The sequence below is a fragment of the Crinia signifera genome, chromosome 3 (assembly GCF_055691185.1).
Source record: "Crinia signifera chromosome 3, ASM5569118v1, whole genome shotgun sequence".
In the NCBI taxonomy this organism is placed as follows: domain Eukaryota; kingdom Metazoa; phylum Chordata; class Amphibia; order Anura; family Myobatrachidae; genus Crinia; species Crinia signifera.
In genome coordinates, this window is record NC_139219.1 from 221,073,844 (window position 1) to 221,100,149 (window position 26,306).

A 26,306-nucleotide genomic window follows, 5' to 3' on the forward strand; every position below is an offset into this window, starting at 1 on the left:
GGGTAATGAAAGAAGGAAGCAGTGGGTTTTTACTTAATGATTTATACCCTTTTCCCCCTCCACAGACACATTTGCCTGATGGTCATAGTTGTGACCCCACGCTGAGGTGGTCAGGACCTACTTTGGGGTCAGGACCCACAGTTTGAGAATCGCTGGTCTAGTTAATTTGGTTCATTATTCCATCACTGGTTTAGAGACTGAGAGGAGTGCATGGAAGTGGATGAACTAGACTAGATTATTACACACAGAGCAGGCATTTCTAATACGACAGTAGCTCATTGGAGGAGTTATAGGGCGGGATGTACTAACGGGAAAATGCGGTAAAACACCCGTTTTACCGCATTTTCCTATGTATCAATACCCGTCCGCCCCGTTTTCGCAAGGGAGGGTATCGCCACCCCCTGGGTGGCGATACCCTATAGAAGCCTATGGGCTTCTTTCGCCGCCCGCCGTCCGCCGTCCGCGCGCCCACCCCCTCCCGTCCTCCTTTGATCTCCTCCTCCCCCTGGTGTCACAGCCGGCAGGACATCCGGCTTCAGGGGGGAGAAGGAGACACAGGGGGACACTGGCAGCCGCCGGGAGGTGACGGAGACCCCCGCAGCCCACATCACAGGTATCGCGGGGGTCTCCGTTACCGCAGCCCGATGCTGGCCGCATATGTTAGTACATATGCGGTAGCATCGCGGCGGCTGCCGTGCGAAGGGCGGAGATGTATGTTGATACATCCCGCCCATAGTCTTGTTAGAATGATCAGATAGGTTTAATGAATCCGATTATATTCTATTTTAGAAAAGCAAAACATTATACAGCACCCTTATAGTGACATGTTTAGCTCTGCAATATTAATCCCATTGTGGTTACTATTTTAATTTCCATAATATGCAAGTAAAATACCCAAATTCTGAGTCATTTAATAAGTCACTTTTTTTCTGGTTTTAAAATACAGTAATTAGAAGAAAAACATGTCCCTTTGCCCGAATGTAACTGACCTTAGAGAGGGATGGGGTGGAGAGTTTGCGGGGTAGCCAGTCAGCTTCTGTAATTTATCTTGCACAGTCTGGGATGTAACAGAGGCTGATTGGTTGCTAGGGGCAACTGCTGCACTTTATGTATAATGAAGGTTCATACATCTTGGTTTTGTGGAGTAAACAGAGCTACAGTATATAACATGCAGCAGCCAGCACTGTGTCTGTGGCTTATTGGGAGTGTAGCTTGTGAACTAATATACTGGGAGAAGAGAGCAGGGCAGTGCATAGTTCTGCTCCATACACACAATACATAGTGCCACACATGGTAGCTCAGAGGTCCTGTACAGACTTATTATGGCTGTAGCGTCAGAGATTAGTTCAGGGATCTGTATGAATCTGTGAACTACAGTAAATGAACTATTGAACTATTTGCAGGACTCATGAGTCATCAGAACAATGTAGATACGCAGAGTACAGACCATGTCTGAGCTCAGCACTGCCACCTGTTGTAGATAACATGTACTGCCTCCTGAGTATTGCTTAAGAGCTGAATAAAAGGGCTGCTGCAGAAGCACCTACACAGGTCCCAGCAGAGGATTTAGCACAGCAGTATGCTCAGGACCTAGTACCAGAAGCAGCAGCTAATGTTTGGGCATCTGGACTAATATTATAATGATAGTATCACAGAAAGGAAGGTTTACCCAGGTGGACGGTGGGTGCCTCGGATTCCCTACTGCCGACCACTACGGTTATTGGACGTGGCAGTTACACCTGCGCTCTCCTCCATCGTTCCTGATGCTCAACCTGCTGTCTTACCAGTACCTCCCGTGGTATCAGGGGCATCTGGGGATGCCATCGGGTTGGTTGGTCCCTCTACTCTGGTTCCGATGTTTGGAGCGGCTGAAGCTGGGGTTTCTGTCAGGCCTGCGGATGAGGGTTCCACGTCAGGATCCGGTGAGCTTAATACTGCACATGTCTCCACTTCAGGGTAGTCCTCTACGGACAGCGCAGCTAGTAGCGAAGAGTCAGGCTCAGCAGGGTGCCCGCGCAGGCTTAGGAAGTTGGTTGCGTGCGAGGTTGCTAACAAAGTTTGCCTTTGCAGGGGGAGATGGTGCATTGCTCAAACATTGCAGTGACCATGGGTCTGCGTAAAAAGGGTCAGCGTTAAGGTTAGGGCCTGTAAATTTGTAGATGTCTTCACCCTCACTGAGGAATTAATGTCTGGGTTCGACACAGCTAAGAAGCCTGGTGGAATTGGCGAGCACGCGTATCGCAGTTTCCACCATTGGCTCAAGGGGTTTATGGTTTTTCGTCCTGCTAGCTGGACGAGAAGCCAGAGGACCACCCCAATGTAGTTAAGTACATCTTCGTGATTAATGAGATGTTCTTGAAGTAAAAGAGATACGTCTAGAGCAGTGGTAGCCAACCCTAGCACTCGAGAGCTACCAACAGTTCACATTTTCCAGACAACCTAGCTGCTGCACTCATTAATCACTGACACATTTTAAAAGATACACAGATGGAGCTAATTAGCTCACTTGTGATTCTGTGAGGAGACCTGCAAAACATGCACTGTTGGTAGCTCTCGAGGACTAGGGTTGGCTACCCCAGGTCTAGAGGGATTACGATGATAAGTTTTGTCATAATCAGGAAGGTAACACCACCTTGCCTCTCGGTTTCAAGGACGTGGAGATTTGGATGGAGGTCACCAGCCAGACCTCCATGGCCGAGTCGCTAGTTATGAAGCCATTTCCTGGAAAGAAGTGGGCCGAGACCCCTTCGGCAAAAGGAAAGAGCTTTGATAACAATGACTCCAAATTGTCGGTTTGCAAGTCTGCCACTTCTGGTACCCCCCGGATTGCGGTGGACCCACTGCTGGCTCTAAGTAAGGCGCATTTCTTATTAGGGTCCCCGCTATGGTGCTGTGGCTGGCTTGGCACCGGAATAGGTAGGACACGGAATTCCTCCTCTAAAGATTCAGTTTGGGGTTTTATTTGCCGGGAAGCTTGGAAGGGCCACGGCAGGGATTTCCAGCCTGCACCACACCATTCGCTTGTCTGGGTTGATGAAGGGCGACCTCCGGTTGTGGTCTTCCTTTTTGGAGGACTTCAACCGGCAGCACATGTTTGCAGTTGGACATGGATGTGGCCAGTTCTGCCGGTTTTGGTGCCTTCTTTCAGGGTGAGTGGTGCATGGGTAGGTTCTATTACTGCCGAGGTAGGTCCAAGGTGGCCATGGGTGTCTCCGCACTTTGGGCACTTTGGGCACCGTCCCTCCTCTCCAGGGATGAAGTGGGCTCTGACACTAGGAGACATATAGGCTCTATGAAGAGTCCTAAGCCTGGGCTCACTAGACCCTCCCTGCCGGCGAGCGCCGGCGGCAGGGGCTTCACTGAACTGGGATGCGCGTGCGTCTCACATGCACGCTTGTCCCAGTCTCTCGGCGTGGACGCTGCGTGTCCCTGCCCATCTCCGCTTCAGGGGGCGCTCGGGGCGGCAAGGGCGACGGGCGGCGACGGCGGGGTGCGGTGGGGGGCGACGGATGTCGACGGCGGGGACCGGAGGCAGGCTCCCTTGCCCAGGGGGCGCGCGTGCATCTCGTGCGTGCGCGCCCCCTGGCGGGGCTGCCGTGATGGCGGGGCTGGCGTTAGATGAAGCCAGCCCCATCTGTAAGTATGCAGAGTGCAAGGTCCACATCGTGGTGGCATAGCTTTTCATTAAATCTTCCCCTGAGGTAACCCCCTCTACATCGTGGTGCCATCTGTCTACAAGCTTGACCATGTATTTGGTGGAGGGTATGTTGACTATGAGAGTATTTATTTGCTTAAGTTTGTAAGCCCAGGTTTCCCATTTTATGAGTACCTTTAGAATTTCATCAGTGAGTTCTGGGTGGGTGTGTGAGTTGTAGTGATTGTACATAGTGCCGTATTTGAAGATACATGTAAAAGTTGGAGTTGGGTAATGAGTATCTTTCCTGCAGATCATGGAATAAAATGATTTTGCCTCCAGGGTCAAATACTTGGATGGCTGTGGATAGACCTTTTTCTCTCCATTGGAGGAAGGCGGAATTTTGTATTGATGGTATGAGTGATGTGTGGAGTTGCAGTGTAATTCCCTTTTTTGTTTTTTGTTGAGTAACACCCAACTTGAATAGGTGCCATGGAAAAGTGGGTGGCGTAGAATTTCAGGGGGTATAAGACTTCTTTTGGTGTGCAACAAAGCGCTCGGCGAATATGGGTGAAAGATGTAACTAGATGTAACCATTTCCATCTCCAATAATACTAATAATATCAGTTCAACTGTATATACAAAACCCACAGACCGAAATCAGCCCTTATTAATGACAAGTTGTCATCCCCAGAGCCTCAAATGCGGTCTCCTTTATTCACAAATGATTTGAATCTTGAGAATCAAAAGTGATCGGAGCAATGATATCATACCAATAGATTATCAATAAATTTGAGCAAAGAGGCTATCCATCAAATATTCATTTGGCAGCTAAACAGAAGTCATTGGAGTCAGAAAGATCTGACTTTTTGTTAGAAAAGCAAGACATAATGTCGATAATAAACTTCCATGGGTTAATAAATTCAATTGTCTTTCCCCCAAAATGAATACTATTTCAAAAAAACATTGGCCTATAATTGCCACGGATACAAACTTACCCTTTGCAACAAAATCATTGATGGCCTGTTACTCAAAGGGTAAGAATTTGAAGGACTGGCTGGTCAAAACTGACCTTTCACGCTTAATATCTAACAGTAATATTAACCCCTCAGGTTCTTCTTTTTTGAAAACTAAAATTCCAGGATGTACACGATGTGGCTGTGTGGCATGTCAATACATGGTATCAGGCAGTTATTGTAATCATCCTCATACAGGGAAACGCCCTCATATTCGTCATAAGGTATATTGTGACTCATGCTGAAATCATGTGCACCTGCGGCCCCTCTTATATAGGCAAAACTGAAGGTAGATTTAAGGATCGCATGTCGGCACATCGCTCACCAATCCGCAAAGCCCTGGCCACCGGCTCTAGTGATCAGCCTGGCACTTTGTACAATTTAAGCATCCTTTGAATTCTATATGATGCTGCATAATTGACATGATTCCAGCTTCCCTTTGTGGTGAAAATAGATCACTCAACTGAATTCAGTGTGAGACTAGCTGAATCATAAAATTGGACGTAGTTGCGCCCAAAGGACTTAATGAGAATGTTTCTTATACATGTTTGCGTTAAACTTTCCTTTGGAGGCACTTTAAAAACTTCTATTAATGTTACAAGTTTTACATTGTTGCAGGTTTCATATTTTGCATTGTATATTGTATTTGCTATGTATTATATCAAGGGTTACCATGGTGACATGATCCCGTCCATCTCGGGTGGCTTTACGTAGTCACATCATGACGTCATTCTTGTGAGCCCAGTATGGATGGTGTGCAATGCCGGGCTTCGGGTTGAAATTGAGTAAAAAAATATTATATAAAGTATTTTGTATTGATATGTTATCCGTGTGGTCAGTTATGTGGTGAGGGACAGGATTTGCTTCTTACATATGTTATGATTGTTTGCCACCTGCACTAGTTTTGCCTTTTAAATTGACCAAAAAATTATTTGATCCTGGACCACCAACCCAAGGCACTCCTGCCAGTGTACTGAGGCATCCCATGGTACCTAGGCATACAGTTTGGGAACCACTGCCCTCTGTATCTGTGTTAATAGCAAGTGCTGTGAAATAGGTTTTAGTACTTCTTAAAGTAATACACTGTGTACTGGTTTACTCTATGTAGACTGTGTGTCTCAGAGTCAGGAGGTGTGGGTGTGGAGAGGGGTTGGGCATATAATTCCATCTCTCTGTACTCTGCTGTCTGAGATATAAGGACCTGCAGTACTGTAATCCGGAGCAGACACCTGTCTGCCTGTCAGCTGAGCAGATCCATGTCTGCACCATCTCTACAAAAGGAGACATGATATTTATTACCACTTGGGTTCCTTTGATCTGTCTTTGGACTCTGTTTGGACTAAGTCTTTCTGGTAAGGTTACTCCTGTATATACTGTAATTCTAGTTGATAAATATACATTGCACTAATGTCCATATAACATACATAGCCTACTTGGAAGATATGTTTCATAAAATGACTATTGTAGAACGATTTTTCAAACTTGCAAAGAGCATCTATATAAGTAGATTACAATGTGTTCTGTGTATGTACAGTAAGTATATAACATTGTGTTCTGTGTATATCTTGTAAGCATATACTGTAACATTGTGTTCTGTGTAGGTACTGCAAGTATATAACAATGTGTTCTGTGTGTACTATGAATTCTCTCTTTTCACTGCCTGGACATACTTCCTTTTTTGTCTTTCTATAGTCAAGTATAATTATTATAATTTGTAAATTATAAAATGAGCATATATTTGACATCATGATGTAGTCCCACAAATGTAGGCTGGTGCTAGGATGCCACCGTCGGTCTACAGAACGCTGGCATTGTGATCACTGGGATGTGCTGACAGATATATGTACTGTATACTTGTGCGCTGTTTGTAAATCAAGCATAACTTGTCATAATTTCACTTGATGCAATATACAGTACCTGTAGAGGTTGAGTAGTGCGGCCAATGCTGCGGACACGGGAGGTCTCACCAGACATGCCAGGGGTACGACAAGGGGGAGGGGGGCCCTGCCGATTTTGTCAGTCCTGGGCCCTACAATTTTTTATGGCAGCCCTGTCTCCCGCTGTTACAGGTGCCATCTTTTGGGCAATGTCCTCAGAAAAATGGTGCTGGCACAGGATATAGCAGAGTCTTTGCTATATTCTGCACGTGTCATTTTTTCTGTAGACATTATGACTAATTCTGACTTGATCGTTCATCTGAAAATTTTCAGATGATTGCGAGTAGAGAGCCGTCGCGGCCTAGAGTGGAAACCTGCCACTTGCAAATGTGTGAGTAAAATCCGAAAAAAAAATTTGAAATCCGTTATCCTGTCGCACATCTAAATGCAATTCGGTTACCATCAAATGATTTTCCCAGTCTGTGCAAATGTGACACGCTTTGACCTATCCAAAGCTATGCAAAAGAGACAGGCTGATCAATGCCATCGCTGATGTCACATACACTCCTGGGCAGACCTGTGTTTTTTTCTGACACTCCCAGAAAACGTCAGGCTACCACTTTCAAATGCAGACTTCCCGTCTTTCAAATTGCAAAGGGATTGCAATTCGAATTTTTGTTATTACTGTCTTCATTTTGGCTTACGCACACAAGCACCGATCCGTACACATGCGCAGTCATTCGATAAACGATAGGATTGCAAATTAACGCTGATTAACTCTCATTGTTGTAAATATGGTGCAGTCAGGGAAGGTGGTGTGAGGGTTGTAGCTCACAGGCTGCCTCATTTGTTTAAATGCTTTGGTTAAATAATAATTTTTGTCAGATTTTGTATTTCTTTAATGAAGTAAATACAACATAGACTTATTAGGACTGATGTAGAATTGCAATTTACATAAAAAATGCAGAAGTAAATTGTGTTTAAAATAAAAATTACTTGGGTGTGTTGAAAAACGAACATGCCCAAACTTTAGGTTGTCGAGTCGAACCGAGTAGTGACTTCAGTCATTCCGCCATGTTCTGATATCAGATCTAAAAATCAAAACTCGCGTATTTTGGATGGCATGAAAATCCCTCGCTAATCGTTTCAAGAGCCATTTCCCACTGGAAATGAATGGAAATTAATTTTATTGATAAAAATAAATCCATAATACTGTAAATAGGTCCACATTAAATGATTTTAGCTGTTTTTATAAATTTTATAAAAATGTTAAAGAAATCCAGATTCAAAACAAAACGCAAACCACTTGGACTTCTTATGGTTTTGTCAGAAACAAATGCAACAATGATTTTCAGTAGAGTCAAAACTAAAACAGAACCAAAACATAGTAGTCTGTGCTGAGTGAGCTTAGTTTACAGAGAACCAAGCCCACACAAATTTAACCAATCTGAGTGGATTTGGAACAGGACTCGGATCTTCCCACCTGACTTGAAATTAAAAAATTAGGCAAAACATCATCTTCCCAATGTCTGATCATGACGGTTTTGGATACACACACCAATTTTAAAGTCGGTACTTGTTACCTAGCATGGCACCCATCGCATCGTATACCATAACACTAAATAAGGTATACGATGGTATGCAATGCAACGTGATGTTGTACAATAAAATATTGCATCGCTTCGTATGCCATACAATAGCATACGATGTGATCGGATACGATTTTTGATTGTACAAGCACCCTGATGGGCGCTTGAACGGCAACCCGAAGTGTGGAGGACGCGTACCGCCGCCCCTCGCGGGCTCACTAAGCTCGCCACACTTCGGGTTGGCGTTGATCCTGGGGGTGGCATTGGCAATGGGGGGGTATTTAACATTGTAAGGACCCATCAGGGTGGTTGTACAATAAAAAATCTTATACCATCGCATCGCATGCATCGTATGCGGCTAAGATGAAAATATTGGACGCCGTGCTAGGAAACAAGTACCTTAAAGTCTGATTTGAAATCAATGGGCTGACAGCTGATTGGTCGAAAGGTCCATTTGCATGGCTCTCAACCAATTGATACCTGCATTCTTATCAAACCATGGGCTGCTGCGCTACAGCCACACACAAGCCAGGCTTCGCAGGTACTGAGATTGCTGTGAACAGTGAAGCGCCTGGTTCATCATCGTCCTCACAGACACCACTGTGGGCATTTACCATTAGGGAGACCCTCCTGCATGCTGTCACAGTAAGTGCTCTATTACTTCTAGGTTACAGCCAGCATGTCTACCTACAATGTATTCAAACGACACTGTGTCCGACATACTCTGTATCCCACCCAGCACTATAACCTGCACTGTAACCAACCTGCACTAAAACGGCCCTGCACTGTATCCAGCTAACACTGTATCTGACTTCTATTGTATTCGACCTGCACTTTATCAAACCCGCACTTTATCTGACCTATACTGTATACAACATGCACTTTATCGAACCCGCACTATATACCCCACCCAAACGGTATCTGACCTCCACTGTATCCAGCACACACCCAGGCCTTTTTTACAGGAAGATGAGCCATGTAACACTATGGGGCGCCGCACGGCTTGTCCAGCTGTTACCTGAGGCCAATATACTGTAACTTGCTCCATGTCCCCTATGAAGGCTGTAGGCAGGGAGGTACATTGCTACCACAGCCCCCACTGCCATGCTCCCTAGTCAATAGCCAGCCGGCCTCCCACAGCTTTCATCCCCCAAGCCCCTGGATACCACGGCAACAGCCAGTGACAAGCAGCGCTCAGCGGCCCAAAGTCATCTGGCCTCCCCACAGCTGCCACCCCCCAATTCCCCGATTGGCCCCAGGATGAATTGCTACTGCTGCCACGGCAACACCTGGGGATGAGCTGTGCCATCCAGCCTCCTCGCATCTCCCTCAATTGGAGTCCAGCCTCTGAAAGCAGCTCCTACCCAGCCCAGGCAACAGAAGCTGGGCAAGCCCCTGCATTCCATTTGGAGTACACATATATCTCAGCACTACAGCGAGTAGAAGGTGAGAGCATACAGTAGGTTAATTTAAAAGGGTGTAAAAGGGTGGTTTAGGGTTGTACCAGACCACTCATTAGACATATAGCTTTTCTGCACAAAAGTGGTGACAGACAGGCAGAAAACAGTGGGCTGCCAATCTGAAATATCGCGCTTGATTACAAGCCAGACTGGCAGCCATGTGAGTGTGTCCACCACTCTGCCCCTCTGTTGCTATTAACGCGTATGGTAACAGTGGGAAGGGAGAGGGAGGCAAGAGGAGGAGGGGTAAATCCCAATGGCAATGAGCATGCAATCCCTGGCAAAGAGCATACAACCCCTGGCATAGAGCATGTTACCCCTGGCAAAGAGCATGTTACCTCTGGCAGAGCATGCAACCACTGGCATCGAGCATGAAACCCCTGGCATCCAGCATGAAACCCCTGGCATCCAGCATGAAACCCCTGGCATCAAGCAAGAAACCCATAGCAATGTACTGTAGGTAAGTGGCATAATATGCAATAGCCTTTAAGGCATGTGGTATTATAAGTAATGGGCATTACAGTGTGTGGCATAATGTGTAATGGGCCTTCCGAAGTTTGGAATAACGTGTAATGGCATTATGGCATATGGAATAATATGTAATAGGTATTACGGCATGTGGCATAACGTGTAATGGCATTATGGCATGTGGTATAATATGTAGTGGGTGTGTCACGTGTAATAGGCATTAAGGTGTACATTTTTGGCGCGCACCTTTGCTGGCTCCAACACTTTCATCCTGGCTCCTAGATTTAAAAAAAATGTTGTCAAGTCCTGCATTACAGTGTGTGGCCCTTATGTGTAATGGGCATTGCGGCATGTGGCCTTATGTGTAATGGGCATTGCTCTGTGTGTGTTTGTGTGTCTTTGGATGTATACAATTATGCATGCTCTGTCTTTGTGTGTGTGTGTGTGTAAATGTAATGTATGTATGAATGTACACTGTGGGTGTGCTGTATGTACTTATGTAGGCAGTGTGTATTTGTATGCATGCAGCCTGTGTGTGTGTGTGTGTGTGTGTGTGTATGCATTGCATGTATGTATGCAGTATGTGTTGTGTGTGTGTTTGCATACCTCCAAACTGTCCCTATTTTCGAAATAGGGACAGGGGATGGCAATGTCCTGCGGGGGGGGAGCGGAGAATAGACTGTGTGAGCATGCTCACTGCCTCTATTCAGTAAAATAGAGGGGCTGGGGGCCCCGTAGTGATGGAAAAAAGGTGCGTGGCTTGCGGCCACAGCAATCCAGCGAGACTATGCCCCTTTCGACTTAAGACACAATGTTTAATGTACAGAAGCGCATATCACACTGTATACAGTGTATCCCAATATTGAAAATGGAAAATAAAGTCACGGGGTTAATTACCCCTAATCCAATTACTCACTCCGAAGAAGAATTCAAATGGCCTGTCAGGTGGGTCTTTCTCCTCGTTCACCTCCTCCCTTTGACTTAAAACAACTGTTTGGCAGACTTTATGGGATTGACAGGACTGATTCAAAAGAGGTACTAATTTGAATAAAATAGTAACCTTTATTTTTAACAAATCATAAAAACAAAACTTTATATAAAATCCACACTGGAGCCGCCTCAATGTGTAGGACCGGTCTGACCTGGAAATGATGATGTTATATGGGTGAACAGAGCAAAGAAAGGGGCCCCGTTTTTCTGCTCACAGCCAAATCCAGATGTTTCCGCCCCACCAGTTTGCTGGTCTCCAGGGATAAAAAAAAAAAACTTGCAGAGAGAGACTCCACCAACGCGTTTCGATCCTTCACCGGATCTTTTTCAAGGTGTGTCTTCTCCCTCTGCTCTCCTTGTTTAAATACCTTGTCTAATTGACAAGCATTGGGGGTGGGTGTTAGTCTGATTCCCGCCAAAATCCAAATCTGGTATATACTATAATTGTCCCCTGTTCTCAAGCGTTAAATTTCCATTATACATGGTCCGGGGTTGTGCCGCAATCTAGGACACATGACTTCCGGCCAGCGTCTTCAATTCATCACGTCCCGGAAGTGGTAGGATTAGTACGGAATTATTTTGTAAAGAGACAGATTGCAACACTCTTTTACATGCAGGGAGCTTTCATCCTACTAAACTCAAATTCTCGCTCCCCTATTCCCAATTTTTGAGGGCGATCAGGATCTGCTCTGACCGTACAGCTGCAGGATGTCGACGAACTTTGCTGACAGGGGATATCCATTGGATCTATTGTCTAAAGCCAAAACTAAAGCACTCTGTGCATCCCGTATTGAGACCCTCAAATCTAGGCCCAAAAAGAAATTATCCAAGGTTTTGCTTTGGGTCAATCACTTTAATTACAATAGTGGTGAGATCAGCACCATTACTTGCGATCTCTGGCCAATTTTAGGCACAGACCCTGACCTTAACCTCAATGAGTCCCGCATCATGTCATGTTACAGCAGAGGTAAAAATGTCAGAGATTATGTGGTGCGTACTGACATTACGGGGATGAGAGCTGCTTGCCCGGAACAAACTCCTCGTTTTTTCCAAACATTGCCATCGCTTTGACAAAGGTCCGCACCAGGACCGAAACAACGGCAGGCTATCGATTGGATTAAACTCTGGACTTATACTTTCATGAGAAGACTGGTGAGTGCTGTTTTTCCCTCTTTTGGGATTTCTATTATATATATATATATATATATATATTTATTTATTTATTTACAGTTTCTTATATAGCACAGCAGATTCCGTTGCGCTTTACAATATATATATATATATATATATATATATATATATATATATATATATATATATATATATATATATATAGGCATTTGGTTGAGTTTGCATATAAAGTATATGTATATGCTGTGAAGTTAGATGCATATATAAGGCATATATTTAATAATGTACAGTATTTAATTCATACCACCTGCCCCTACCCCTTATATGATGTGTGACACCTGTTACCTTTTATGTTGTATTATTGTGTGCTTTCATTCATTTATGCTACATGCCCTCATGCATATTTCAGTTGGTGCTACCTGACCCCGTTTATTTCTATATTTGTGCTCCTGGTCTCACTATATAACATGTACTCCTACCCCACCTAAATAATATATATTTATTTAAAGTTGTGACCCCATCCCACCACCACTAACCTTGCTCCTCAGCTGCCTTTTTCCAGTCCCAGGGGTCGATCATATTCTGTGCGGATGATCAGCACCGGGCGCACTATGGCAGGCTGAATTTGCTTAAGTGCGCTCGCACCTCCATATGGGTGCAAGTAATTTTAAGTGAATTTGGCCAAATGAAGGGTGCGAGATCGGCATAATTTGTGTGCTGTTTTCTGCATTCCCCAGAGTTGAAGAGGTTAAAAGAACCATGTGTGTAGCCAGCAGCACTGTCCTTAAGCAGCACTTCCTGTTCCCCTTAGTGAGGTCAAGAGTTCAGAGACCAGCGTGCAGAGGGAAGATTTACCTCTGCAGAAACTATAACTGACCATCATCTGACTAACTGACTGGACCATGCATGCTGTGCATACACTTCCCGAGCAGCCTTTATATAATACATACATAAAGTGGGCTGCTAGCTACAGTGATCAGGCAGCAGCTGCCGGGTGGCTCTGTCAGCGCAAATACATTCCATCTCTTCCCCAGCCTCTGTCTGCGCCGGATCAAGCATTGTTAGGCCACTGGCTGAGGGGCTGCGGGCAACCCGCGGCCGGGCGGTGATAAGAGAAGGGAGCAGGCACTTTGGAATAGAGTGACTCGGGCATTCCCTTCTGTCAGAGCGGCAGGGCCCGGGACAGATGTCCCCATAGAACCCCCCTGATGGCAGCCCTGGACACATCCAGCCTAGTACAGAGACACAGGTATGTAACCAGAAATCCTTGTTAGAGGCACTGCTATACACATTATAAGTCTTTGATGAAAGCACACAAACTACATAGAGCATATAAGATATAAGTCTGGAAAATAATTCTGTGGTATCAGGGTTGAAACTAGGATTGTCGTCACCTAGCAAGGCAATCATTTGGCTCAGCTCTGTCTCCCCTTCCCCTGCATGCACATATGGGTATTACATCCAGCACCCAAGGCATGTGACCCAATAGCCCCCCCCCCCCCCCCCCCCCCCCAGTTGCAGCCCTGGTGGTATGCAACTCCCATGATGACAGATTTAAGGTCAACAGTGAGAATGAAGGCGTTGTTTGGTCCAACTGGCACGCCAACCTGTGGGAGGTTTCTATTTTTGGGGGGTAGACCCCCACAACCACAGAAGAGTGGCCTGATCTCTCGCATCCCAGTGCCTTGTGGAGATGGTGGGACTAAATGATGCATAATTTTAAGGGCGGAGTCTAGCAATCAGCAGTTTGGCCATGCCTCCCGCAGTGGCAACAGTTTCAAGATGTAGATATCTTTGCATCCTACTAATATTGCAATTTGCAGCATTTTAATAGTATCAGCTTTAGAACTTCAAACATAATGATTTACCGTCAGATTAATACATTTGGCTATATGCTCAATTTTCTTGTTCTGGCTGTAAATAGGCATAGTTTAAGGGGTTTGAATGATACTTCACAAACCAACCTCAGCCTAATACTACATTAGGACAATTACTTTTATTTATTTCAAATTCACCTAGAAGATGTAGAAGGAAGTATTGCAGTTAAAGCATATGCTGAGGTCTGATAAATAAAAAGGAATTTGCATGTATTTAGTGCATGTAAATAGTCTTGTCTCACAGAACAAAAGGGCCTATTTATCATTGGTGGTAGCGGAGCCATGGAAAGTATTCTTCCTTAACAATGCTTATCTCAGATAAAAGGGATGTAGTTTGGGGACAATGTATTCCTTTATACGTGCTGGCACAGATCCTCCAATAAGCCTATGTCTAATGAAATACCTGTATGTTCTCAGCAGATCGCAGTGTCAAATGTTTACACTGCCAGGTTCTGGCTTGTACAAAGAGAACCAGAGGGAGCATAAGCATCTCTAATACCTGTTTTCTTGTGTAAAAGCCTGTTTTTCCCACAGTCCCGCCATCCTACCCACAGGCTGCGGTGATTCATGATTTGCTTTTGCTCACATTATCTATTCCCATGGGAGACAGACTGGAGGCATGTTCAGTAGAGCACAGAGCCCCCACAGTGATGAAAAACACTTGCGCAGGGAAGCGATGTTTTGTTAGTGCGTATGCACATAAACTTGTACAGCCGTGTTAGGCAGGTAGGTGCGGCAAATTGATTTGTGTGCAGAAGTGCGTGGGGTGGAGGACATTGGTTACGCCCATGGGAACGTACAGCGTTTCATGGGCATTCCCATGGTAATTTGCCTTTGATGCGGGTGCTGGGAGGCGGGCATCTGACGTCACTGAATGTCAGCTGCCAGCCCTCTTCCCGTACATGGGCCCCACAGATCTAAGTCGGCAAAGAATGACATAGACCTGCGAGCGCTTGAGAAATCATTCAATGGTCGGCAACCATCGAATGATTTCTGCCCCGCACGCAAGCTGCGAATGGATATTTATACAAAACATCCATTCGTATGAGTGCGGGTGAAGGAGGTAATTCTGATTGACCCGCAAAGCTGCTTTGCGGGTCGTCTTAACGTCGCCTGCACAAACGCCCATCCACCTCTTGCATGCAGCTTCACCCGCACGCATGCAAACAGATATTCTTCATAAACATCCATTTGTAACTTGCATGTGGGGCAGAAATGATTCGATGGTTGACGGCCATTGAATGATTTTTCTGCTGACTTAGATCTACGGCCTAGATCTGGGCAGCTGACATCCGGTTACATCAGCTGCTCGCCCCCGGCACCCGCGTCATCGGGGAATTACCATGGGAATTACCAGTGTTTTCATGGGAACAACATGAAACGCTGGCCAATCCCATGGGCGCAACTGCAGTTTGCGGCCACACGCCCTCCGCCCGCACTGAACTGTGCAAATGGGCTGGCGACTACACAAATCACTGCGTCCTTTTGCACAGATGGCATGAACATAAGCGGATATGCGCATGCGCAGTCCATCCACATCACTCACGGTTCGCAATGGTGAGGATGAACCAGAATGTTCTACGAAATCTGCGTGCAGGTGGCGGGCGGGCGTTTGTGCGGGCGGCGTTTAGATGACCAGCAAAGCTGTTAATTTCAACTGAGCCCATCTGCATTTGGGTATTGAAGGAGATCCGGGCTGGACTCGAATATCCCGGCCTGCTTTGGATCCAAACACAAGGCAAAATGTAATCTTTCCACTCTCAGATCTCACTGGTTTTGGACTCGGGCACCATATTCAAAATTCAGTGTCCCTTGGATCCCAGCTTTCGGTTCCTGTGGTGACATGCTGGCTGCTATAATGGGCCCTACTAATGGACTCAGCACATACCAGGTTAGATTTTGCGGACTCACCCCAGCCTGGCGTGTCACTCCACGGGGGGCGGCGACGGGTGATGCGGCGGCGACAGGGGTGGAGGGGGGGACAGCTGCTCCAACTTCCGCCCTCCAGTGGCCGGCGCCGTAGGCAAATGCCTAAGGCTGCCTAGTGGCGGCGCCGGCCCTTAGTATCTGCCATTAATGCAGTGGGTCTTAAACAGTTAATTGAGGTGCTGCGTTCCCACTACCAAATTACATCTAGATGGTAAAGTGTGAGTAGAAAGGAATAGGTAAGAAATCAGAGGATGATGATGACATCTTGCCTATGTGGAGTCAATTGTGCAGGGAGAGAGCATTGGCAGCTTGTATCATACCCTCCACCATCTCATACCTAAAAATCTGTACATATTGGGGGAGGGGCGTGGCCATGGGTAAGGGGGTGTGGCCATGGGTAAATGGGGTGTGGCAGTGACACTGACCAACCATCATATAGCAGTTAGTGCTGCTGTCCAGTCAGAGGCAGCAGCACAGTGATGGACAAAGCACTGACCAACTATACAGACGGATTCACTGCCTTAGGGACTGCCGAATCACAGGAAAAGCATAGCAATAATCAGACAATTTGTCACCTGCTGGAAATGAATGAAAATCGGTACAAAAGGTACATTGGTTTTAGCCAGTAAAAAAATTATACGATATGGCTAAAACGGTACAGTTGGAGGGTATGTTGTATTGTGGTGGCCCAAACAAGCCACAAGTGACAGTCCCTGTTGCCGAAATGATTGCTTTGTTAAAGTGTGCATGTCCTGTTAAAGTATACAAAATAAGGGTGGTTGGGAAGGATATTTCCACCATGCAACTTTTTTCTTTTTCTTACAGATGTAGCAGGCTACATCTTTGCCCAGCGCCCGCCAGATCCCTTTCACTAGCGAGCGCAAGCGGGACTGGGACACGCGTGCATCTCACGCGCACGTGCGTCCCAGTATCACGGTGGCTGGGCAGGATCTCCCTGCCCGTCTCCGCTTCAGGGAGACGCTGCCCAGTTCGGGGGGGGGGGTTGTCGGGGCCGTGAGGGGGACCGGCGGTGATGGCGGGGACTCCCTTCAGGCTCCGTAGACATGGGGCGTGCAAGCGTCACGTGCGAGCGCGCCCCTGGCGGCAGCCGGCCACTGGCGGTGGCTGGCGATGGAATCGGCAGCCCCTGCAAATATGTAGCCTGCTACATCTGTATGTGCACTTTGGAGCATATTTTTGGGCAAAGTTTATAAATTTGATATCCTGTCTACCACTTCAGTACCACTCCAGTGCCACATGCTTGTGCCAGTTTCATCGCTTAGCTTAGTCGTGCAGCTACCTCGGTGTATCTTTTTTCCTAAACTGGATAAAAATAATACTGTGAGGTGTTCAGGATAAACTGGAAATGAGTGGAAATGAAGGTTATTAAGATCAATAATCCTGTAGGTACAAAACACCCCCAAATTCTCGTATTTTAGCTGTTTTTATGATTTTTCCCCCCCAAAAAATCAAGATCCAAAACCAAAACCCACAAGGTGGTTTTGACAAAACCAATACATATCCAAAACACGAAGGAGACCCAGATCCAAAACAAAACACGAAAATGCCCTAATGTATGTAATACCCGGTATTTGTGTAGTACCAGGGCGCCCACTAAGCAATTTGCTTAGTGGGCTACACTGTGTAGGGAAATCGCATCGCATGTCCCGTTTTAGTACTGAGCGTTGCGATGCGATCTTCCTAAGTAATTTATTCACTGCTCTCTGGCCCCGGGCTTATCGCATGCCATCACACCTAAGCAAAATCGCATGCGATTTTATAGGGTTCAATTATATTAAGTTAACTACACTGCAATGACACAATGAGATTTTTAGCCACCCTCCACTATCCATGCCACCCCGAAGCGAGGCAAGTGCAGCGATCCCCGCGAGGGGCGGTGGAAAATGTCCTCCCCACCATTTCATACCCCCACTATCCACGTCAGCGTGGAGCTGATTCTATATAGTGTGGCGAGCGCAGCGAGCCACCGAGCCTGAAGCATGGCGAGCAGGCGCAGATTACTTCAGCGTCCGCTCTCAGGGCTCGCTGCGCTCGCCACACTTCGGGCTCGGTGGCTCGCTGCACTCACCACACTATATGAAATCAACTCCACGCCGACATGGATAGTGGGGGTATGAAAAGGTTGGGAGGACGCATGTCATTGGATAGTGGGGGTGTTTTGGGAGCACATTCACACCGGCCATATCATACATCTGACACAGTAATGACAACATGTGTTATCGATTAACTTTAAATTTAGTGAATAATAAATATAACACTTAATAAAGAATAATAAATATAACACATTAATTAATATAATTTATAAAGAGAAATCAAGTGAAACAATTAATTAAGAAAAAAAAGAAGAATAGAGTTACTATGAAGACAGTGCATTTGCCTTCGGCAGCAGCGTCAGAGCATGTAGAATGCGGCAAAATGGATTACTAGCGCCCAGAGTCTTTCTCCACATGAACTCTTCCAGGTAGGAATCCAAATGTTTGCGGGAGGTGCCTCTTTGGCGCTTGTTTCGCCATTTACACCACACCCCCCCCACAGCCGCTCTATATTCTGAGTGTGAACCCCTGACTCCGGGTCAACAAAGTTATATCGGTGGTTCACACACGCGTGCTCATATCCGGCCTGCTGAAGCTGCTCCGTGTTGTAGGCCCTCCAACAATCTGAATAGATCATCGATCCACAAGCTACAAATTCATTGATGGCTCCACATCAACTTAGTGGCATCTCGCTTCTCCACTGCAGTGACAAAGCAGGCACCAGTCTCACTGCAGATTCCGCCAAAAATCCACTGCTGAGGCAGCACCCTTCCCACATGCTTTCTGCACTTCACGAAGAGACTTTCGTCCACTTTGACCACCATGCCAGGACCGGCTGTCGAGCTGGCTCGACTGTTGTGACCCTGTCCCATTCTCGGTCAGCTCGAACGAGAAATTGCAGGCAGAATTCAGTGTCCCGCCTGACGCAGGATGAGAAAGGAGCGTGGCCCCGAGAAGTGGCCTGGGAATCGGCGAGCTGAGGCTGGGAGCTTGGCAATTTCTGGCCGTTCTCGGCAGAACAAGCCCGACTGCTTGTGAAGTCTGACTTCTTCTGCAAGATCCCCTGCTCAATGCTGTTGAGGAAGACCGCATTGAATAATTGAATAGGGCCCCACAGCCATCTCCCCCGTTGGGAGATGGCTGCGGGAGATTGAATATCCTCCTAAATCTGTATAAATAGCTTGCCCGTTTAGGAGTACTATACACGGCAATAAGGTGTCATCAAAGGGCACAATAGGCAGATGAATATATATGTGGGGCAGCAGGGTCTTAGTCACTACAGGTTCTAACTACTGCAGCGTGTATTTCCTCTGGCAGCATTACTCATGCATGTTTGTGTCAGCACCGTCTGGCTGATTACAATATGCTCTCCATTGCCCAGCCCCTGGTTGTGATCTTACTGATGCTGATGACAGGGATCCCAAGTGGGGAGATAGTAAAATTTCAACCGCAGGGCTTCACAGGATTTGGGGGGATTAATCTCCAGTTACTGGATTGCACCAAAAGCTTTCCAAGTACCCAGGAACAGACACTGGTCTCCTCTTCGTGCATATCCCTTCTCGCAGGGCAGCTTTCTCAAATGATATTCAGGCACTTTTTCATCACTCCTCCTCCACAGTCAGACTGCCTCTTTGGGCTCACGCAGTCTAATATTAGCTGATACAAGTGCACACGGCGATGACGCAGTGAGCTGTATATGGTTCATCATGATGCCATTGGTGAAAATCCAAGATGTACACAGTGAGCCTACCATGGTTTGTTACATCATTGACCCGCCCTCTTGAATCAGCTGATATTAGCCTGCGCAAGCACAATGCTGAATGCTAACATTTTTTTAACAGAATTACTTTTTAAATAATCGCTGACATTTTTCTACTGCCCATCGCTATTCCCTCAGTGCAAAACTGTGACTGGGGAATCCCACCCAAGTGTATTATTTTATATACCACAAAATATTTTGCCCATTATTTTAATTATCAAAACTATAAATACTGCCGACCATAAACTGCTAATGGATTAGGGGAGGAGTTACAGCCCAATAATTAGTTTATCTCCATGTATGAATGTTAAAAAATGTATATAGAGAGCGCACTGTATTGATCTGTTGTATTTATTTTATTCAATTTAAACAAAAACCATATATATATAAAACAAATGCATACATATAAAAATTTCTAAATTTAGCAGTTTAAAATTGAAATTATTTAATATAGGTCAATAGTATCCACTCTATATAGTATAGTTTGGGTGCCTCAGAACCCTTTTATTGGGGTCATTCATTGGTTTAAATATTTCCAGATGATATTGGCTAATAGAGTTCCTTTAGAATTGATTTATAAGCAAGCAATCTGTGTTCTTTGACGGAATTTATAATATGCAAACAGTCAGTGTTCTTTAGTGAAATTGGCCTGAATGGCTACCATTATAATTCAAGACTGTAAATAGATGATATTACCGGCTTTGTAGATGTGATGGTCCCGCTGTATGTGGGTCCGCTTCTACCGGAGTTACTCCGATGGACTTGGAGCCGGTGCCGGGAGCAGACACTGTAGTATGGCAGGAATGAACTCAAGGGATCCTGGACCCGCTACTACCAGCGTGACTCCGATGGACGGGAGCCGACGCTGGGAGTCGCCGTGGAGTGAACCTTTTTGCTTGGATATATAATAGCCGTGCTATTGCTCATAAAGGATCGCCGCAGGTCTCCTTTTCCAATTGCCGTATCATTTCAGGCGGATTGCAGAACAGGCACCAATAGGGGAGTCAGTCCCAGTACGTAATTTAAGATTTAGAATGATGAGTGGATGTACAATATCACTCTTGACGCGTTTCTCCGTCCGTGAAGTTCTGACGGTTTCCTCAGAAGAAGGAAAATTAGTGTTACTGACCTGATATAAAAAGGCAGTTCAGCCAATCATTTTAAGGCATCCATTAAGTGACACCTGTATGTTATTCAGGTATAGGTTGGTTTCGGCGTTAATGAAACAGCTGTGAGTGACTTAATTTACGTGTAATCACATTCAATGGAAACAATTTTTTTTTTTAAAGATATACATATTCAGTTTTAAGATAAGATGTTTAAAAAAATGTTGTTTCCAATGAATGTGATTACACGTAAATTAAGTCACTCACAGCTGTTTCATTAACACCGAAACCAACCTATACCTGAATAACATACAATTGTCACTTAATGGATGCCAGCGTCGGCTCCCAGCGTCGGCTCCCGTCCATCGGAGTCACGCTGGTAGTAGCGGGTCCGGGATCCCTTGAGTTCATTCCTGCCATACTACAGTGTCTGCTCCCGGCTCCGGCTCCAATTCCATTGGAGTAACTCTGGTAGAAGCGGACCCACATACAGCGGGACCATCACATCTACAAAGCCGGTAATATCATCTATTTACAGTCTTGAATTATAATGGTAGCCGTTCAGGCCAATTTCACTAAAGAACACTGTGTTCTTTGAGGGAATTTATAATATGCAAACAGGCAGATTGCTTGCTTATAAATCAATTCTAAAGGAACTCTATTAGCCAATATCATCTGTAAATATTTAAACCAATGACTGACCCCAATAAAAGGGTTCTGAGGCACCCAAAGTATACTATGTAGAGTGGATACTATTGACCTATATTAAATAATTGCAATTTTAAACTGCTAAATTTAGAATTTTTTATATGTATGTATTTGTTTTATATATATATATATATATATGTTTTTTGTTTACATTGAATAAACTAAATACAATAGATCAATACAGTGCGCTCTCTATATACATTTCTTTATATTCTTTGGTCCAGATTGTTTCTGTCCTGGGAGCAGCATCACAGCTGTGTTTAAAAAAATTATTATTTTTAATCCAATATTATTTTTTTAATTATTAGGTGCGCCTGATTATACTTATTTAAGTATTATCTTTTTCTTTATGTATGAATGTTATCTCCATTCACTGCAGAGAATCAGCTGAGCACTAGTGAGTATCAAATGGGTTGGATAATGAAACCAAACTATCCAGTGTTTCAAATGTTTTCAGGCTGCAAATGATTATTGCTCATGTTCATACAAAGTTATTTCTCTGGCTAATCTGTAAGGATATGAGGCCGAAGTCAGACTCCGTTTCAGCTTTGGCTTACTATCTTTACTGAGTCGTTGGTATTCTTGAAGTTGCCCAAAGAACAAAACCGATTTGTGGGTAAATTCCACATCAGAACTACCTTTTGTGTTTTGTTTCATACTATCAAATGTTTAACTTTTTTTATTTTTTCCTTTCCTACCAAACGATGTAAACAGGCTGAGCTTGTAGAACAGGTTTCTGATATAATGACCGGATAATACTTTTAGATGTTATGTTGCTACGAAGGACATAGATTATAGATTTGTGTCTGCGCCATCTGATGCAGATTAACTGGCCTCCGCTACAGACCTGAGATGGCTATCTGACTAACCGGATGGTTAGAGCAGAAAAGAAGAAGAAAGAAACTCTTGTTCTGGAACACTACTTATACTAAACATAAATAATTCTAAAATGATTTATTCTCTTTCAATAAAACCAACACAATACAGACAAACCAACAGAAAATCACACAAATAAAATTGTATCTATGCGTGGATCTGAAATACACAATCCTATATCTAAACCATGAAGGTGCTAGCTAGAAATAATGGCCAGAGTAATAGTTAATGGCTACTTCTCTCATCAGATGTGGTTTAATCAGAGCCGTAACTCTGGGAGTCGATGGAGTCATCTGCCGCAGAGCTCCTGCTTCCAAGGGGGCACCCCTCCTCCATGTTAATTTGAATCAGTTATTATAAGTTATTGATATCGCTTCTGTGGCTGACTCCCCCTCCTAGCAGGACCAAAGACATGTCACACTCTATTCTAAACATACGTACACACATGCATGTATACATATATTTATATAAGGTGGTGTGTATGTATGGGGGTTATTCTGGTTGATTCGCAAGGTGAACGACCGCCCCCCCCCCCCCCCCCCCGCCGCCCCCTCAAAGTGCGGCTTTGCCCCCTCAAAGTGTGGCTTCGCCGAACAGCTGCGAATGGATGTTTTGCATAAAAATCCATTCGCATGGCTCGGGTAACCGCCCACCGACCATCGAATGATGTTTAGCGTGCACGCCTATAAAAGTGACTTTTAAGTTGCGTACATTTGCGTGCACGCTGGCGTGGATATGGGCAGGCAGCTGATATCCGGTGATGTGAGCTACCCACCCCTCGGAGCCACGTCACTGCCTCATTACCATGAGAACGCCCAGCGTTTTCGTGGGAACGCCCATGGAACGCTGGGCGTTCCCATATGGTAATGGGGAAGCCCGGCGCACCCCGTCCTTCTCCGACCCCCCCCCCCACGCCGCCATGGATGCGTGCACCCGGTGAACCGAAAGGTCGACGTGGGTGCATGCACCATACGCCTGCACATGCGCAGATACCCACCTGCGCATGCGCAGATGCGCAACATCGGTCACCGATGTGATCTGAATGAGGCCCTATGTGTGTGTGTGGGGGGGGAGGGGGGGGGGCACCAATTTTTATTTGACTTCCAGGCAACTAGGACAAATTTACGCTACTGGGTTTAATCTACAGTTAGAAGGACTTTATAGATAAAGTGCATAGACATTTTAAATTGTGACACCTTAAATGGAAGCAGCCTATATGTTACATTACTCACATGAATTATATAATATACGGTATATAAATATGCAGAGATGCATATTCAGGGGAAAATGGGGGAATAATTCAGACAGTGGTCGAAATGTTATGGCTGAACTTCTTGTATATGAAGTTTTGCTGACGTCTACCACAGGCCAAAAAAATAACCAGTGGTGGAACATTATATTTTTGTAACTCTGGGGCAGATTTATTAAGCTTGTTGAAGTGATAAAGTGGCTGGTACTTTATCGCCGGCCAATCAGTTCTTAACTTTCAAGTTACAGTCTTCGAAAAATGACAGTTAGGAGCGGGGTGGCCAGTGATAAGGAACCAGCCACATTATCACTTAATAAATATCTATATACTGCACTCGATAGATAGCATTTAGTAAATCTGCCCCTGAAACCGTATTGAACATAACAGAGCCTAACTGTACTCCTGACAGAGGGCCTTATTCTAATTCACTCTTCACTCTGATAAAAATCCTTTATAGATGGACAAAACCATGTGCACTGCAGGGGGGGGGGGGGGGGGCATATGTAAAATGTGCAGAGAGAATTAGATTTGGGTGAGTCCTTTTGTTTCTGTGCAGGGAAAATACTGGCTGCTTTATTTTTACAATGCAATACAGATCTCCCACCCAAATCTGATTCTCTCTGCACAAATAACATCTGCCCCACCTGCAGCGCACATTGGGGGTTTATTCTAGTTCATTATTTCTGACAAAATCCTTCTTAGATGGACAAAACCATGTGCACTGCGGGTGGGGCAGATGTAACATGTGCAGAGAGAATTAGATTTGGGTGAGTTATTTTGTTTCTGTGCAGGGAAAATACTGACTGCATGATTTTACACTTCAATATATATCTCACTTTGAAGAAAAACCCCACCCAAATCTAATTCTCCCTGCACAAGTTACATCTGCCCCACCTGCAGTGCACATGGTTTTGTCCATCTAAGAAGGATTTTGTCAGAAAGAATGAACTAGAATAACCCCCATGGTTTTGTCCATCTAAGAAGGATTTTGTCAGAAAGAGTGAACTAGAATAAGGCCCATAGTGAAGTCAGACCCCATCATGTTCTAACAAAATATTCAGAAGCAAATTACAAAACTGTTCATCCTTCTGCTTTTATTTTTTACTGTAGTGATAAAGGTTAAATATTTTACAGTACATTAATCTTGCTTTCATTCAATCATAACAATGTGTGACTCATAATGAGGGAAACACTGAGCAAAATACCTGAAATTCTTTTGTACAAATGGCTAATTTTTAAGAAACAAAAGAAAACGTAACCCTTTGATTGCCAAGTGTATTTATCAAAATAGGTGTGAAAATTGCCAAACAAACCTTTTGTATTCATCATAATGACCTGTAATGTTTACCTTTTATATAGGGAATATAATCTTTTTTTACACACCATTTTTTATTTGAATTTATATAACAAATGTGAGCGACGTTGGCATTTTTAGCGGACATTTTGAACATCTTTTACAGAGATGTTTGCACTCAAAGGGTTAATTAAATCGTCAGCCACCTATAAAGTCTGCTGTACTATCAGTGCCAACACATAATCATGGTACTCTTTACTTAGAAGGGCGCCCATCTCGGCCATCTCGGGCATTGAATGCACTAAAAAATCAGGTGCGATGCGACAGACGAGATGCCCGAGATTTCCCATAGGGAACAATGTTAAATGTCTCAATTGACCCGATTTTCCTGTTCAATGCCTCAATTGACCCAATTTTTCCATAGGAAACAATGTTAAATGGGCCACAGAGGCCAAATAGGCACCCTGAAGTGAATAATGGCCACCCGAATTGTTAACGCCACCCCACGATCAACGTCAACCCGAAGCGTGGCGAGCGCAGCGAGCCCGTGAGGGGCGGCGGTACGCGTCCTACGACCTTTTCATACCCCCACTATCCACGTCGGCGTGGAGTTGAGAATAGAAAGTGTGGCGAGCGCAGCGAGCCACCGAGCCCGAAGCGTGGCGAGTGCAGCGAGCCCCGCGAGGGGACGCGGATACCTTCACAGGTATCCGCGTCCCCTCGCGGGCTTCACAGCTGTCCGCGTGCGCTCGCCACGCTTCGGGCTCGGTGGCTCGCTGCGCTCGCCACACTTTCTAGTCTCAACTCCACGCCGACGTGGATAGTGGGGGTATGAAAAGGTCGTAGGACGTGTACCGCCGCCCCTCGCGGGCTCGCTGCGCTCGCCACGCATCGGGTTGACGTTGATCGTGGGGTGGCGTTAACAATTCGGGTGGCCATTATACACTTCAGGGTGCCTATTTGGCCTCTGTGGCCCATTTAACATTGTTTCCTATGGAAAAATCGGGTCAATTGAGGCATTGAACAGGAAAATTGGGTCAATTGAGACATTTAACATTGTTCCCTATGGGAAATCTCGGGCATCTCGTCGGTTGATCGCACCCGATTTTTTTAGTGCATTCAATGGCCGAGATGCCCGAGATTTTTTACTAACGATGCCCACGATCAAAATCGTGGGCGCCCTTCTAAGTAAAGAGTACCATAATCATTAACTATTATAGATGAATTGGCTGATTTGATGTGATAGCATATCTTAATATTATTCTCTTATACTTTTGTATGGATATATT

General features: G+C 45.2%; 1 protein-coding gene across 1 annotated transcript in view; it reads left to right on the top strand.

Annotated features, from left to right (window-relative positions):
- Positions 1-5,878: 5,878 nt before the first annotated feature.
- The window catches only part of LOC146062655 (uncharacterized), a 48,962-nt gene continuing 28,534 nt past the window's right edge, over positions 5,879-26,306 (top strand). Inside the window, exon 1 of the mRNA XM_083174726.1 lies at positions 5,879-6,002. Within this exon, the coding sequence (XP_083030852.1) occupies positions 5,936-6,002 (67 nt within the window). The 5' untranslated portion in view covers positions 5,879-5,935. The remainder of the gene's footprint in view (positions 6,003-26,306) is intronic.